General features: G+C 38.2%; 1 protein-coding gene across 2 annotated transcripts in view; it reads left to right on the plus strand.

The window, feature by feature from the left end:
* The window catches only part of PKP1 (plakophilin 1), a 93,649-nt gene that overhangs the window by 18,640 nt on the left and 56,550 nt on the right, over nt 1–18,459 (plus strand). For both annotated transcript variants that reach the window (XM_081947522.1, XM_081947521.1), the window contains exons 3-9: nt 3,662–4,089; nt 7,876–8,020; nt 11,544–11,751; nt 12,273–12,450; nt 15,263–15,377; nt 16,646–16,798; nt 17,515–17,691. In XM_081947522.1, the coding sequence (XP_081803648.1) occupies nt 3,662–4,089; nt 7,876–8,020; nt 11,544–11,751; nt 12,273–12,450; nt 15,263–15,377; nt 16,646–16,798; nt 17,515–17,691 (1,404 nt within the window). The remainder of the gene's footprint in view (nt 1–3,661; nt 4,090–7,875; nt 8,021–11,543; nt 11,752–12,272; nt 12,451–15,262; nt 15,378–16,645; nt 16,799–17,514; nt 17,692–18,459) is intronic.

The raw sequence follows: 18,459 nt of genomic DNA on the forward strand, positions 1-18,459 counted from the left end.
TGGGTTTCCCATCAGCAGGCGATGCTTAGTGGGAAAGGAAATAAATCCAGGGAATCCACCAATGACTTTCTTCCATTTATCCTGTATGAAACCTGTAAAGGCGGCATCATTGTTACAGAGCCAAATTAGAATTTGGTTGTCAGCACAGTCCAATTAACCTTGGCATCCTTTTCTGCTGACTCAAGAAGAAGAAGAACACAGATGAATAAAGCCATGAAGAAAAGCCCTATATGTTGGTTGAAAGAGATTAAAAAGCAGTGGCAGCTAGGTTTATTTTATAAGTTAACATGTGTTTTTATTCCAGTAACGAGGGATGTTAGAAACAGCAATTTGGCAGAGATGGCTAGCCCCTGGGGCATTAACTGCAAACAAAAGCTAGCTATTATGTTCACATTAAAGACTAAACATATTATTTGTGTGCGACTTCTGTTTTCTTTTGCAAGTATCCACATCGTGCATCTGGAAAGAGAACAAACAAAAAAGGTGTGCACAGATATGTATGCATCTACATAGCTTATTTTGTGTTTGTGGGAAGAGATAGCATTTTGGAATGCGAAACTAGTTTTCATTACAAATGAGATATTAACATATTCTTTTTCCCAGTAAGTCTTGGGAATTGTGAATGCCATGTTTTGAGTTTTGGAAAGGCATTTTTTTTTGTTCAACAAAGAATAGGCAAGTCACTGCAAGTACAGACTGGGTGGGGTGCAACACCGAAAATATAGTTTGTAGAGAGATGGAAAAACAGCTTGGTTTGTGTGAAAAGAAGCTCATTATCAAAACCCTTTTAGAGTTCTGTGTCTCATTCTTTTTCAAGAATCAAAGTGGCTTTTGGGTATTCTGTATTGTAATATGTCATTATTGGTTGGGTTTTTTTCAATATTTGATCCTTAAAATGGGTTACTTAAGATTTATGAGTGTATTAAGGCAGACCACTTTTCTTTCTAAGATTTTCCGAAGTATAGTATGGGTGGAAACTAATCAAAGAGAGAAGCAACTTAGAACTGAGGAGAAATTTCCTGACAGTTAGAACAATTAAACAGTGGAACAGCTTGCCTCCAGAAGTTGTGAATGCCCCAACACTGGAAGTCTTTAAGAAGACGTTGGATAGCTATTTGTCTGAAACGGTATAGGGTTTCCTGCCTAGGCAGGGGGTTGGACTAGAAGACCTCCAAGGTCCCTTCCAACTCTACTATTGTATTGTATTGTATTGTATTGTATAGGGGACACTAACATTTTTGTGTGCTTCCAATTCAGTGTTAGTTGCCTTTTATGTAGAAATGTGAAGTGTATCCTGAAACCACTACTCTGAAAGTTAAGGATAAACTCTCAAGTTCACATAGCTCTTCTTTCAATGGATATGTTAGGTTAGATTACAACTGAACTTCTCATTGAAATGGGGGTGGGGTGGGGAGTATAGATGGATATATTTTCCAGTAACTGGCAGGTATCAAAATTTCAGCAAGGCTACATTTTTGCCTACAAAATGTAGGCAAATTTGAATGAGCAAATTAGGCATTCACTAACAAAAACATTCTTCAAGGGGTATATTTAAATCAGATCTTCCTTACCAGGTACCTTCCAGATGTGTTAGAAAACATCTGTCAGAACTGCTAGCCAAGCAGCATGAAATGTGTAATCAGATACAGCTAAGATATAAAGAATCCTATGAAATCCCTCCAGATGCTAATAAAAACTGGTAGAATTCCTGTGCCCGTATAGCAACAGTTATTGTACTAACATTCACATACCATTGTCAGCAGGGGTGGGTTGCTGCCGGTTTTACTACCAGTTTGCAACCCACACACAACATGCATGCTCTGTTCAATGTAAATTGTTCTGCACATGCACAGTCACTAAAAACCAAGATGGTGGTGGCCCAGCAGTGTGGAAATGGGCATCACATTATAGTAAAATAAATGAACAAAGTTAAGACTAAAATGGATCCATAAAAGATTATTTACCATTTCCTGCCCTCAGAACAGAGTTATTGATTATTATCATATGCAGAGGATCTTGTATACTTGCGCACATGGCCTTCTGGATATTGCTGAAACTCAGTTGCGTGCAGTGAGGTTTATGACTGATGAGGCTGGTGACGTCATCAAACCGCGTGGTTGCTCTGATCGTACGGGCGCAGCCTGACCAGAGAAGTTTCTCTTCTCAGAAATGTCAGAAAGGGATGGCAGGCTGCCACAGCTCCACTGAGAAGACATTTCTGAGAAGAGAAACTTCTCCTTTCTCCTCCTTCCCCCCTCCCTTCTAGCACTGATGATGTTACCTAGGCATTTTTTGCATCGGGCGAGCCCGGGATCCTTGCAAGGAGAATGGGACCACATGTTCAGGAGGCTCCTCAGTGCCAGCCTCAGATCAGCGCAGCCGCGGTCCCTTTCCCCTGCACACGTGGTCCCATTCCCCTCCTTCCTGAGCCAACATGAAGGGGACCGCGGCTGCGCTGATCTTAGGCTGGTGCTGAGGAGCCTCCTGCACATGTGCTCCCATTCCCCTTGCAAGGATCCCGGGCTCGCCCGATGCAAAAAATGGCGAGATCGGCGCACTTGGGGCTGCTGCTGCAATGTCCAGGGAGGCTAAACCAAGCCGCGCACCTCTCCCAGCCACTTTCACGGCTTCCCAGAGTAATTTTTTTTTTCATGATGAGAGTGGTGAGGCTCTGCCTCCCCTGCCTCCCCTGCCTGCACGTCACTGGCTGAACTATATATCCCATAACAATTCCTCCACAAGTTAGGGCTGATGAGTCTTTAATGGCAACAGAACATATGAAAAGACACATCTTTCATGTTTCTTTGAGGTTTTCTAAATCCTGTGATAAATATCTATATAAGTAAATGTAGAATTTTATTTGAAGTTTTTGGGAAGTTTGCATTAGATTTCAGTGATAGGAAAATAGGGTGAAAACTGATTTGAGCAAGTAAATGTTGGACATCCCCATTCCTATTACACTGACATAAAAATAGAGGAGTGGGGTGGATCTAAGAATAATACAATGCAATATCAACAACAATATTGGAAATCCTTAGAAGTGGTAAGAAATAATATATATTCTTATGCAGGACTGTCGCTGCTAACATGGAAAGCCATATTTTTTTGGGGGGGGGGAGGTGTGAAGACAGCAAGAAGACTAGATTATGACAAGAACTAGTATTTGAAAGATGCAAAAAAACTTTGTCAATCTATACTTCTATTGCAGCAACCTCCAACTTTGGGCACCAGGGATCAAATCCATGGAGAGGGGTTTTTTCCATGGACTGGAGGGGGTGAGGTTTGTGTGCTACCTGCATCCCACAGATGGGGCTTTGCTTGTTTGCGCAGCCCATTTTCTGGTATGCCATAGACCGGTGCCGGTCAATTGACTGGGGTTTGGGGACCCCTGCTCTATTGAGTGCAGTGACTACCCATCATGGAATTGTATTTTGAAAATATTGACTCTCAGATACCATTTCTAGGAGCAGCATGTTTTTGACTGATACGTCTTATTCAGCATGATTCATTATTGTTCCTATCAAAGTAAATGTTATTTTCATTGAGTCCAGCATCCAATTTCTCCCAGTTTTTTTTCCTTTGTCAATCAGATGAAGAATAACATTAATCAAAGACATTTGCTGGTTTTCCTTCCCTTCTGCCTTCTTTCTATGTCCATCAGATGTACAATGGAACACTCAAAAGAAATGCAGCTGAGAACAAACGCTACAGTTCCTACAGCCAAATGGACAATTGGGGTAGCAAGCATTACAACAAGATCTGTAATCCTACGCATGCTGGCAGCGACTACTGCTTTGTGCAGAACATGAAGAGTAGTCGGAGTGAGCCAGACCTCTACAATGACCATCCACGTGGCACACTAAGGAGAAATCAGAGTGGAAGCCGGATGAATCACAAGGCCAGTCTAAATCGTCACAGCCTCTACAGCACTACATGCAACAACCAGGAAGGAATTACTACCCTAACAAGGTCAAATAAGAGAATTCCAATCCGCACCCCCTCTTGCGCGTCTGCTAACAAGCAAGATGCAGTCTATGCCCAGCCTGTAGCCAGCAAACCTGATGCAATCTACGGACCAGGTCGCTCCAAGTAAGTCTCTGTACATATTTTGTCTGTGCGGCCCATGATGTAGGAAATTATGTGCAAGTAAAGACAGATAAACAGCATAATGAAAATTCAGTTGGAGCATTTTGGTTTCCATCACCTTGAAAATAAGAACTAATAATAATCATAATCACTTCAGAACCTTCATATGACTTTGATAGAATTTGTCTGAGATAGGAAGACATTTAGGCTACAATCCTAAGCACACTAATTAGGAAGTAGTTCTATCAGAATTACATGGTGTTGTTATGAATCCTTGAGTAAGAAAACAAGTGGTATTCATATTTAAGAGTAGATCAATACTGCTGTTGTTTATTAATATATTTCCCTGCTACACCACTGATAGCTGAATGTTTAGCACCACGATTCAATAGCTAATCAAGGATTGAGTTCTTCCAAAGAAAAACTACTTATAAAGATCTAAAAATTCCAACAGGAATTTTTTATTTTTACTTAACCGATATTTAAATGACCTCAACCATTAGAATAAAAAGAAACTCAATAATAATAACTATACTCTTAGAATGTTTAACCATTCTGAATACTAACTACTCATGAACATTGGATAGTGAACTATATGGTTCAGCTTCTCTTGTGGTATACCCACCTAAACAGAACATAGAGTTTACTATAGTTTTATGCACAAGTGGAATCATTAAAGCAGCTATGTCTTTTCTCAGGCTCACATGACAGCTTCTAGGGATCTGTATGATTGTGTTTGAACATATTTCTAGAGATAGCTGGAAACAGCTTCTGAAGAAACAGTGCATGACTGTTGAAAATGGTTGCTTTAACTATTTGGAAAGAGATGACTTTAATATACCCATATATGTTCTGCAGCAGTTCTGTATAGTAATTGCATGCTAGATTCAGCTTCATCTAACTATTTTAAATTAGAAGATGCAGAGACATGTATATATGAGCCAGCATTGGGAACCTTCCTGAAAACGAGGTGGAGGATGGCAGGCAAACTGTTCTGTTGTAATAAAGTGTATTAGGACTATTCTACGTGCAGCAGTGCAAGTGGCATGCTAGAATTTAAAATCGAGCAATCTTTCAAAACCTCTCCTTAAGAAATGATGATTACAGATACCGGTTCCTATTAGAACAGAGTGGCTGTCGTCTCTTAAACTACTGTGTGGGAAACACTTTCCTCTGCCAAACATCTTTCAGGAGTGGCCCCTTTGGAGCACCTTTTCCAATTGGGTGTGGTTCCTCTTGTGAAACTGGTCCAGATTGGGGAGTTGTTTGCCTTGAAGCACAGGCCTGGCTGGTGACTCTTCCATCCAGTAGAACCGGTTCCTCTTTGGGAGCTATTTCATTTCTAGAACTGAGACTGCTTGGTCCTGTACCATAGTGGGAATGGGATGGAATTAATGTGATTGTTTTAAAAAGAGCACTGTGAGTGAGTCACTTTTGAAATCAGCCAGAATGGAAAGTTCATTTCATATGTTACTTTCTGTTGAAATAAATAAATAAATACTTAGAGATGTGCACCCACCCTAGGGATTGACAGTTTAATTCTTGACAGCCAAGAGAAGCTGGAGGATTTTTTAAACATGTATTATTTTCCAGGTCAGTTGAAATTTGGAGCTTCTATTACAGAGATTTGCTTAATAGATGGAGCAGGGCACAACAAGCTTAAGGCTGGAGTAATGAGAAACTGATCAAAATTGAAATTTACTCAACTCAAAGCCTTGCCCAACTCTGAGTACAGAACCCAGATAATGAGTCCAGCAGTTTCTGCATGAAACATGTGATTCTACTGAACTGTGATTACCTCTTGCACTTTAGCCTTGTCTTTTTTCTCTGTGGAATCATCCTATTCATCAGTCATGCCTTTGAATGTGCTAACACATTCTGATTACTGTTATGAGTTGTGTCAAATAGTACTCAATAATTCTATCAACAACAACAACAACAACAACAACAACAACAACAACAGGAAAAAGAGTTCAGAGCTACTTTCATACTCTCAGGCATTGTTTCAGTCATTCCCTATTGGCAATTGTTAATATGAAGGAGCATTATATATCACATCAGATTATCCCAAATATCGGAAATCCTATGAAACTCTACAATTGTTATTTCCTCCCAAATCTCTTTTCACAGACATAGAGAATCATAGAAACCAATACCAAATTCTGGGATTTACCAGATTCCTCAAATATGTGCTTTTTATTTGAATATGATTGAATGCCACATTTATAGCAGCATAATTTATTTCTGTCTGTAAAGAAAGTAAGAAACTGTCTTTATACTGACCAAATATTCATTCTGACTGGATAGTCAAAATAATACTAGTGTTTGAGTGATAAATATGAGGAATTCAAATAATTCAATTCTTTAAATTTAAGTTCTATGCTTTACAAATGCAAAAGTTGGCACCGTAGTCTTGCCTTGTTGCTATAAAAAGATAATTAGAATGTTGCAAATGGTGCAATCTATGTCATTTTTAAACAACTTTATAATGCCTTCATAAGACCATACTTGAAATATAGCATCCAGTTTTGGTCACCACAATATAAAAAAGATGTTGAGGTTCTAGAAAAAGTGTTTTTGCAAAGGAGATGATGAGGGGAGTGAAGGCTAAAACATATGAAGTAAAGTTGCATGAATTGGATATGTCTATTTTAATGAAAAGAAGGACTAGGGGTGATATGATAGCAATGTTCTAATATCCAAGGGGCTACCTGAGAGAAGAGCAAGTTTACCTATTCTTCAAAGCATTGAAAGGCAGAACAAGAAGCAATGGATAGAAAATAATCAAGGAGAGAAGCAATTTAGAACAAAGGAGAAATGACCTGACTGTTAGAACATTTAATCAATGGAATGATTTGCCTTCAGAAGTTGTGGATTCATTAGGTTTTTAAGACAAGATTGGACAACCATTTTCTGAAATGATACAAAGCTTCATGCTTGAGCAAGGGATTATACTAGAAGACCTCCAAGGTTCTTTCCAACTGTCATTCTGTTATATATTTTATACTTAGGATGATTTTATGTAATCATGATACAATTATAATTTAATTGTATGAAGTTAGAACATATATCAATAAAGAGCAGAAATCAAAAGAGTATCATGATCAGCATATAAAAAGGCTGACATATGAAACAAGAAATCTGGGAAGCAAAGCTTTAATTTAAGAATAATTCTGTAGCAAAAGATTAGCTTTTAACATAATGATGATCTGGATACTTAATACATCACTATCAAGTGGGGATGAAACAGTGGTGGGATCCGGATCCCGTTGCAACCGGTACAGTGCAACAGGGCCCAGCGTCCCCCACATGAATACATGCAGCATGCATGCACATGCGCATGTGTCCTTACCTCCGTGACGTCTCCATGACGTTCCAGCTGCTCGGTGGAGCGTTGTGCAGGCACCGTACACTCCGTGCACGTGCACGGAAGCGCCAAAGAGCTCAAATGCAGGCAAGGAACTCGGGCGGGTGAGGGAGCCCTCCAGAGCACTGTACCAGAATGGTACCCGGTGCTCCCAGCAGGCACAGGTATGCACGTACCAGGGCGTACCATCTCCAATCCACCACTGGGATGAAACTATAACATACCAATGCCCCCAACTTAACAAACCTCTCCAAAAGATTTTTTCATTTATTTAATTAAATCCTGACCATTTTCAAATCATGAAAACTAAGCTGATGCCTGCTAAAAAGTCAAAAAAATCACACAACTCATATTTCTTTTAAAATAAACCACCCTGCATAATAACAAAGGCAGTTTTGAATGTTTCTTCTTTTTATATTCAGAATATGTCATGATGAAGTGGATTATGGAGCAATGACCATCCAGAAAGCCATTCAACTCCTGTGTTCCTCAGATGAGAAAAATCAGGCCATGGGTGCCTACTTCCTCCAGCATACCTGTTTTCAAGATGAATCTGCCAAGCAAGAGGTAGATATGTTATTTCAGCTTTATGGTGGAAGCTTAAAAATGCAGAACTATGTCAGAACATTTTTCTTCTATAGCTCCAACAGGAAGATCAAATTAGGAACCAAAATTACCATTCAATACCAAATAAGTTACTAAAGCATATTGCAAGGATAAATAAATGTGGTTTTACATCCATATTTACTTAATATTCATAACATGATATTTGTCCACAAATAATTTATATTTGAGAACCTAAATGTACAGCTATTAGAAGTATCCCTGATTGGAATATACTTAAGTACCCTTATTGGAATAAAGACAAAAGCTTTATATAAGATTTACTATATTCAGTTAACGATTCTAAAGATATGGTTATTTTTATTATATTCATTATTAATTCAAGAACTGTATCCAAGGAAACAATCTTGAGTTTGGAATACCTAGCCATTACTTCCTAAGTAGCCAACAAGCTACCAGTGAAATTCCAACTGTATTCAATTTTATCATTAAAATGTTCCTTTAGAACAGTGGTTCTCAACCTTCCCAGTGCCGTGACCCTTCAATACAGTTCCTAGTGTTGTGGTGCCCCCCTCCAACCATAAAATTATTTTCATTGCTATTCATAACTGTAATTTTGCAATTTTCCAATGGTCTTCGACAATCCCTGTGAAAGGGCCGTTCGACCCCCAAAAGGGTTGTGACCCACAGATTGAGAACCGCTGCTTTACAATATTTAGGTGATTATCCTCCTATACTAAAAATGTCATTACTGATCAATGAGAATATAATTAAGCTCTCAGAAACAAAAATAAATACTGCCGTTTGGAATATGAGTCAGAAAGTTCATCAAACAGTTTAGTCATGGTATACAGTATGTTATAAATGTACACAGTATTTAAGGATTAGTCTAAACCTTCTGATTGTATGAATATTTATCTTTTCTATAACCTGCTAGAATAGCGATAGGGCTAGTAATTGTGGTACTATTTAGCAGATGTTGGAAGTGGGGGCAGTATAAATATTTAGTACAATCTATCTGTTATGACACCTACTTGCTGGACAAAAAAATTGAGTTGTTTACGGAAAAGCACTGTGAATGTTTGGAACTCTGTAGCCAGTTTTCAAAAGAAATCCTCTTCTTACACTATTCTAACCTCACTTCACTCACACAATAAATAGTTGAGTGAAATATGATAGTACTTTAGCATTATGGCCGATTCCATGACACTGATTGTGTTTGACAATGGACATAATACACTTCTGGACAGCTATGATATATTTGAAATTCCAGTAAAACCAAAGATGCTGCTCGCTGTGAGGTCCATTTTCCTGTTTACAAAAACTCCTTTCTCACCCTGATTCCTGAGCTTTAGGCCTTTGAAGGGTTTTTTCCCTGACTGCTTTTCAGATATATAAATAAATTTATTCTGTATATGACCAGACAAATACAATGGGAAGTAAAAACAATATTGAGTTAAAATAATTAACGGTATTTAATTTCCCTTTTGCATGGCGTGAGAATTAGGGAATATTGTCACTGTAGGACCAGCAATTGGACAGAGAGAAAAAAGTTACATTGACTGTTTTAAGTATTAATTAAACTAGACTTTCTTTTAGGTAAATATAGTAGTTTAAGCTCTTGATAACTTTAGTTGGCAGAAAAGAAGTGGGAATTATAGTTAGGTATGCAGGTCCAGCACCATCACTTCAAATTTCTTTCCTGGACAGGATCCTTTAAGGCAGGGGTCTCCAACCTTGGCAACTTTAAGACTTGTGGATTTCAACAGCCAGCAAAGCTGGCTGAGGAACTCTAGGAATTGAAGTTCACAAGTCTTAAAATTGCCAAGGTTGGGGAGACCCCTGCTTTAAGGGACCTGGCCACTTTGAGCTAAAAAGATAAGAAGTATGAAAAGATACAGATTAAAGCTCAACTATAAGTAATCAGAGCCCTTAGCAATAAAATATTCTTAGAGGGAAGTCGAATTAATGTTGGAGATGGGTTCAAAAGAGTTATACCTGCTTTCCAAATGTCTCCCCTATCCCACTGAAGAAAGAGGTAAAATGTATTTTCTATACTCTCCATGTATTACTCAAGGTAACTGATAGCACATTGATGATGGCTGCATAAATAGAGGGATAGAATCAAGATCACGTGAAGTGTTAATACCACATTATAATGCCTTGGTAAGGCCACACTTGGAATACTGCATTCAGTTCTGGTCGCCACAATGTAAAAAAGATGTGGAGACTCCGGAGAGAGTGCAGAGAAGAGCAACAATGATGATGAGGGGACTGGAGATGAAAAAATATGAAGAACGGTTGCGGGAACTGGGTATGTTTAGCTTAAGAGAAAGAAGGACTAGGGGAGACATGATAGCAGTGTTCCAATATCTCAGGGGTTGCCACAAAGAAGAGGGGGTCAAACTATTCTCCAAGGCACCTGACGGTAGAACAAGAAGCAATGGGTGGAAACTAATCAAGGAGAGAAGCAACTTAGAACTGAGGAGAAATTTCCTGACAGTTAGAACAATTAATCAGTGGAACAGCTTGCCTCCAGAAGTTGTGAATGCCCAAACAATGGAAGTCTTTAAGAAGATGTTGGATAGCCATTTGTCTGAAACGGTATAGGGTTTCCTGCCTAGGCAGGGGGTTGGATTAGAAGACCTCCAAGGTCCCTTCCAACTCTACTATTATATTGTATTGATGATTGCTTGGTGCTTGGGGACTGCAGTTCAGGACAGGAGATGAAAATTTTCTATATTCCCTCCCTAGCTCAATACCGTTTTATTGATCATTAAAAACATAGACACTCAAAATATTTCACTTAAATGCAAGCAGTGGCTATTATTCATACAATGTAATAAATTCGTTTCCTGAATACGTCGATTCCATACTTGAGTCACTTCAGGATAAGTGCAGCTCAGCATCAGTCCTTACTAATAGCAGAACTAAAGAACCATTTTTATCAAGTCAACGTCACAATTCTGGTTCACATAATTCATAACACCATTCTCAGAACGCAAATAGATTGATATTACATCCATTGCTTAAAATGTGCAAATCCTGTATTTATTAAACTACTGAAATAATTTATATTCAATGGTACATTTATCTTCAATTTGAGAACTGAATAATGGGAAGACCAAGACATGACTCAATTTTTTAAGATCCTTTTTAACCCCTGGTATTGGGCAGTTGTTTATTAATCAGAAATGATTCTATTCTGTTCTGTTCTGTTCCGTTCCATTCCGTTCTGTTCTGTTTCAATCCATGCCATCCCATTCCAAAGAAAACCATTGGGGTCTCAAGAAGCTCTCATATAATTCTGAAGGCCTGAAATGGAGACAGCGGTCATTACCTCCACTTCCCTGGTATATGTGCCAAGGAAGGTTACATGTGCATACTTTCTGCAGTAGTGCCTCCTTAAAGCATATATTTAAATTTACCATCAACTTTTAACATAAAAGTTTTGTATTGACTGAAAGATCAGCAGAGCTTTATGAGCAGTTTTGTTCCATGAACATTTCAATTATCTCTTTTTTAGGTTTACCGACTTGGAGGCATTGCCAAGCTGATTGAACTTCTGCGCAGTTCAGATGAGAACGTGCAGCAGGCTTCAGCTGGGGCCCTTCGGAACTTAGTCTTCAGAAATCCAACTAACAAATTAGAAACCCGCAGGCAGAATGGAATTCGAGAGTGTGTGAGTCTCCTGAGGAGGACTGGGAACACCGAAATACAGAAGCAGTTGACAGGTATTCTTTTGTTTTGCAGCAAGGTGAAGCATCAGTGGCAATGAGTTACAGAATGCAACTAAAAGGATACTTTGGACACCAAAAGATACACCTCTTCAAGAAATGGAAGCTAGTTATTAGGATGGCTGACAAATTAAGTGATTTGTAAATGCCTGAATGTAGCCCTTTAATTCAGTCAAGAAATTCACTATGCTTCCACTGATTTGTATTAGGAAAATTTAACACAGTCTCTCTCTTTTTGTGAATTGGAGAATTTTGCAAATATTTCTTACCACTTAACAGGAAAAGAATGATCACATATTTTCTTTTTTGTTCCATATTTCAGTAACATTAAGATAAGGCTGAATGTGATCAGAAAATAGGCTTCTAATATCATCCTTCAGTGATAATTTACTTGGAAGACCTGCTTGACTTCAGTGAATATTTAGAGAGAGATTTTTCACATCACCTGTCTTGCCTGTTTATATGGAAAGAGTCACACTGCAAACTCCAGCAACAAACCTCTTTAACTTAATTTCTAGGATTGCTCTGGAACCTGTCCTCCACTGATGAACTGAAAGAAGATCTGATACACGATGCTCTTCCGGTTCTCACCGATCGTGTTATTGTACCTTTTTCTGGATGGTGCGATGGTATTAGCAATAGAACAAGAGAAATTGTTGACCCAGAAGTTTTCTTCAATGCCACTGGCTGTTTAAGGTACATCATTGGACATAAAATTAATATTTTAATCATATCGTTAAAAATAACAGAATGAGTTTAAAGTTATCCTGGAGCTATCCTCCAAAAGAGCTATATGTTGTTTGGTTTCATTTTTCAAATATTTACAAAGACAGTGAGGTCAATAATATAAAAATAAACAATCAAACACTAAAAAGATGGAAGAACTCTGCATCCTTTTGCATATAACTGGGATTCTATTGTTTTAAAAGGTTGCTATTTAAGCCTTACCTTCAGTGGAGTTGGTGATATGAATAATGGTTTCTGAGACCTTACAGAATTGAATTTTGCACGTGAGCAGACTGGTGTAAGGAGGCATTTCTTCAGTGTTGGTTTCCAAGCCATTTAGGTCTTTGAAGAAAAGCAGCAATACCTTGAAATGGCTTGGAAGGAAATAGGTAGTCACTAAGCTTCTTTAACAAACCTGGTCAAGGAAAGAATGTCCATCTAAACTCTTCAAATGCTGTAATCAAAGCTTCTGAATTAGATAATGCAATCATCCATGTAAATAGATATATTTGGATGTTTCTGTTGCTTAATAAAATGACAAGTAGGTGCAAGATCTATGTTATGTCGCAGACAAATGTCCAACTATATTGTTAAAATGCAATGCTTCCTGCTAACTTTTTGAGAATTTAAACAATAGCCTCTGGCTATGATTTCCCATAAAAAGTCCTATTGTATTGACTTTCCAATCTAAAATACCTTGAACACTTGTCAGTCACTCCAATTTACATTATACGAGGCAATTTGTGGGCAGAGAAGGTTTTGCTCATGCTTGCGAAAATCAAACCAACCTTGGCATGCAGATATGAGTTCTGACTTGTAGCTTTCAACTACCAGTCTCCTAGCTGCCAGCAACTAGGAACTATTGGATGGGCAGATGAAACATATTTGCAATTAGAAAATTTAATCAACTGAAGCAGTGCCTTAGGACAGGGATAGGCAGTCAATAGATTAGAAGCTACTGGTACAATTTTGGGAAATCTGCAGAAGATTAAGAAGAATGTTTGAATCTAAATTGAATAACAATAGCAAGTATTGAATATATTTCTTCCTTAAACTAAACTGCTAAAAAACAGTGTTTGGGGAAAACCAGGGATCTTACAAAAGTGAGATTTCTTCCATATTTTGTGATTTGGTTTCAATGTAACATTCATACCATGTGTCCATATTAAGTAATTTATTATAAATAACTCGAACATATCACATCCGTACCCATTGAAGATATGGTATGACATACTCTGTCTTCAGTTACTTGTATCTTCCCTTTTTGCTCCTTTCTGGAGCATATTTACCTCTACAATAGTTAAGACCATATGTGCCACTGATTTCTACACCTAAGTGTTGCTGCTACTCCTTTTTTAAATGCTTTCTAAAACTCAACCATGGGCAGATTTATTAAGATGTAGTGTAATCCTGTCTAAACAGTTGTCTATTTTATCCAAATGTCTAAGCAAATAATTTATTACCATTTGCCCGCAGAGATTTTCATTGAAGTTATTTATGCTGTTATGAAACATAGATTTAACTATAAAGTAGCTGAGTAGAAAGGAATGAATGTGAGTGTTGTTCTGTGCCCTCAATTGCCCAATATTGGAGGTGTGGTTTCCAACTATCATGATTTGGAAAACAGAAAATATAAACTTGCTTAACTCCATTTAAAACAAAATGCAAACCTTTAGTCTGTACTTACAAAAATCCAGGTGGAGGGAAAGATAGGGAAATCTTAGCAAAACCTGCTCCTGCTGACATGTTTGATGAACTATAACCCATTTTTCATAATTCTTCCATGATTTCTAATTGTTCCTTCCCTGGCCGTGATAAACTTGCTCACTCATTATCTATACCATTCCTTTCCCTGATGCTTCCCAGATGTGTTGGACTTCAATGTCCATGATTTCCATGATTCATACAAGTTTTCAATACTGGCTGGGGATAATAGACTGTAGTTCAACACACCTGGAAAGTTACAGGTCAAGAAAGGTTTGTATATGGAAAAGAAACAGCTCTCAGATACTTTTTAGTAGAGATTTTCCTAGCTCTACCTACAACACATCTCTACAACAGATACAGTCCTTTTGCACATAAAGTCATGTGCTAGGCGAGTGTTCTATGGCCCCTCTCTCTTCTTTACTATAGTGACTTTGCAAACTAGTATGAATGTTACAGATCAAACTGCTAATCAATCAGATTATATACAATGGATATTCATATCCACAAGCTCAGATGAAGTCCTTTGGTCTGATATTTATCACTTACACATAAAATAATAAGCCAGAAATCATCAAAACTGCAAGAACAAAATGAAGCTTACATATTCAAAATGTAGCTGGAATGAGAAAAAAGACCCACAGAAACAGGAGGCACAATTATTATGGTGCTTCTATGGGAGGGATCTTCAGGAAATTCTAGACTGCTTTGCAGGATGACTCCCTGTGTTCTTAGAGGCTAGCTCAGGGGTGTCAAACTTGCGTCGTCACAGCGGCATCATATGAGGCATCAGGACTTTTTTTTCCCCCTCACTAAGCCGGGCGGGGCAGAGCCAGCACAGTGGTGAGTGTTGAGTTTAACACCACTGGGCTAGCTGATATGTGATGGGATTGTTTTGTGATTATTCTTTCAAATCTGTAGAATACAACTGAGGCTTAATCAGCTTACATTTTCAAAGCACCTCTAAAAATTCATTATCTAAATCTTCTCCCCCTTAAAAAAAAGGATTTTCTTAGATGTTTAATGATTTTCTCTATGTCATATGTCAATGTAAGTCTTTATAAAATCAATTTTGTAGGAACTTGAGTTCTGCAGATGCTGGACGTCAAACCATGAGAAGCTACCCAGGATTGATTGACTCTGTGATGACATATACCCAGAATTGTGTGGCAGCTAACCAGCCAGATGATAAGGCAATAAGATCTTTTTGTATACTTTATGAATTGATACAGTTTTTGGTTCCATGAAAAATTAGCCTTGGACTGAATTCCAGTAAATATATAAATATGGAATAGATTTTTTTAAACTCTTCCTCACTTAGTGCCCCTTCCTATAAAATCTACATCAAAATATTGTGAGCTATAATGCTCATGATCAGAGTGTAAAGGGAAAATTACTTTGGATCCAGTCAAGGTGTCTTTCACCTTTGGAGTTGCACTTTAGCAAGATCCTTGTTCAATTTCAACGGGGTTTCTTCATTTTCCAAATTTCTTGTAAGATGGTAGCTTAATCATTGAAAGCACAAAACCCTGTTGTGTAACAATGTAAATAGGAAAAAAAAAGAAATGTTCATTTTTACCAAATTCAAAATTCTATATATTATACATTTGGAATACAGGTAGTTGTCAACCTATGATTAATCATCTATTGACCGTTTGAAGTTGTGATGGATCCCCCAAATGGTATTTTTGACACATTCCGTAGTTCTGATGACTGTCCCTGTGGTCACATGACTGTCTTTTGAGTACTCAGCAACTATTTGCAGAGTTCTGCTGTCATGTGATAGCAATTTACAATGTTTTTGCCAGATATTGGCATTTACTTCAGTTCCTCACAAAAGCTGCCCATGGCAAACAATGAATTGGCTTAATTAATACAGCGTTGCTTAATGATTGTAGTGCTTGCTTTGGTGTTCTCTCAAACATGGCGCCCCAAAAGGTCATAAAATCAAGTTGGTCATGAGATTATCCATTTCACTGTAATTGCCAGGCTCAATTACAGTCATAAATCAAGGACTACCTGTACCATTAGGTTTTTCTCTAAAAACACATTCAGTACTAGTCTCATTACTTTTTAAGCCTTTGCTGATTTATTATTCCAAAAACTTAATTTCTTCATAATCTTAGAATCATTTTGCTTTCATTACCTTCCCATTTCAGACAACTGTTGCAAATCCTTTTGTGTTCAGCATTTCCAGGAACACATGGTTTCTGTAATAGTATTCTCATCTTCTTTCTGGAGGAATCTTTATGGCAAGCAATTCACTGGGGAGACCTGTTGTAGGGATAATAGAATTTAAAACTGAGGAAAAAGTTTAATTTGTAAACCAAGATAACACAATAATATGTACCCCTGTATATATTCAAAACAATGATGGCAAATGTAATGCAATTACATTGTATTGCAATGTAATTACAAATGTATTGGCATAATAAATAATTAATTATTTTGATTCTTATAGTCTGTGGAGAACTGTATCTGCATTCTTCATAATTTGTCCTACCGCCTGGATGCTGAAGTGCCGAATAAATACACTCATCTTAACCACTTGGCCAGGAACACTCACACAGACAAAAGTTTGACAGGCTGCTTCAACAACAGAGGAAAGCTGGAGGTAAGATGTGAGGCATTCATTTACAGAGGGTGCCATTCAAGTGAATGCCCTTTTCTTTGAAATAAAGATAGGTATCCTACATCCCTTCTCTAGAATGGGAAAACCACCCTTCACTAGAAGTTGCAGGTGTCAGAGCAATTATTCAAGTTTCATATCTTTGTTTTCCCTTCAAAATGTTTTTTTATGAATTGTTGAAGCTTAATGAGATTACCAAATGTCATGCACCTTTGGCATTCTTCATGAAATCTCACCAAAGATGTCCTCAATTTCATGAAAATTCATATAAAAATGTCAAAACCTGAAAGAAGTCACTGAAACCTGATGAAAGATTGATTATCTCAACTAGATTCCATTAATTCCTGGGGAAGCTTGTCAAATTCATTAATTGTGGCAATTATCAGAATTACTGAATGTTTATTTTTGAATTTGAACCTGAACCACTGAACAAATTCAGTTCTGATGATTGTAAAAGAGTATAAATGATGTTTTAGAAAAACAGATATCTGTCAGACAATATCTCTATATGTTTTCAGTATTTTATCCAAGTGTGCCAATTGTATAAGATTTTATAAGCTTGTGCCATGATGGCACAAATATATTGAGGCACATTTTGTTCCCTATTTAATTAGCAAGGTAAAATGATAAGTTAGGGTGATAAAATGTGGGCCTTTTTCACAATCTGAATGTTTTAGATTTTCCTTTTGATTTATCCTTAGTATGATGAATATAATCTACCACTTCCTGAAGAGGACTATAAACCTAAAGGTTCCAGCTGGCTGTACCATTCTGATGCCATCCGTACCTACCTGTCTTTAATGGAAAAGAGCAAAAAAGATGCCACCCTGGAGGCATGCGCTGGAGCTCTGCAAAATCTGACTGCAAGCAGAGGAATGGTAACTATTATACTTTTTCCCTACATGCTTGGTTGGGTTTTAGGGAAAACACTCTATTTCCTTCTTGTGAAGAAAATAAAACTGTTTTATTTGTTTGCCAATCTCCCAGGCCCATCCTAGAGAGGGCCTCTTTTGCAGATCTCACCATTCTCTCCACCTGACCATTGGAGGCCGGATGGAATGGCGCGACCAGGGCATGCCTGATTCCCTGAGCTGCTAGGAAGGTCTCAAATTGCATGGCCATGAATTGGGGCCCATTGTCAGAGACCAAGATATTAGGCAGGCCGTGTGTGGAGAAAAGTCTCTGTAGCACCTTGATGACCGCTTTTGCCATAGTGGAGGTCATCAGGACTACCTCTAGCCATTTCGAGTAGGGGTCCACAACTACGAGAAATGTCTGGCCGTGAACTGGACCAGCGAAGTCAATGTGTATCCTAGACCATGGTGCTTGAGGTTGCTCCCACTCCTTAGTGGGCGCCTCTGAGGGAGCTGCTCTGGACTCCTGGCATGATGTGCAGGTAGCCACCCATTCTTCAATCTCCCTATCCATGTTAGGCCACCACACGTAACTCCTAGCCAAAGACTTCATCCTGACAATTCCAGGATGCCCTACGTGTAAAGCCCCTAATACTGCAATGTGCAGTTTGGGTGGAACAACAACCCAGTCCCCCAACAGTATACAGCCATTTATAACCGATACCTCATCACGTTTGGCAAAAAATACTTTTTGAAATCAGCCACAACAGGCCCCTTGGGCCACCCCCTCCA

Source organism: Natrix helvetica (genome assembly GCF_964273705.1).
Source record: "Natrix helvetica genome assembly, chromosome: 3".
NCBI lineage: Eukaryota > Metazoa > Chordata > Lepidosauria > Squamata > Natricidae > Natrix > Natrix helvetica.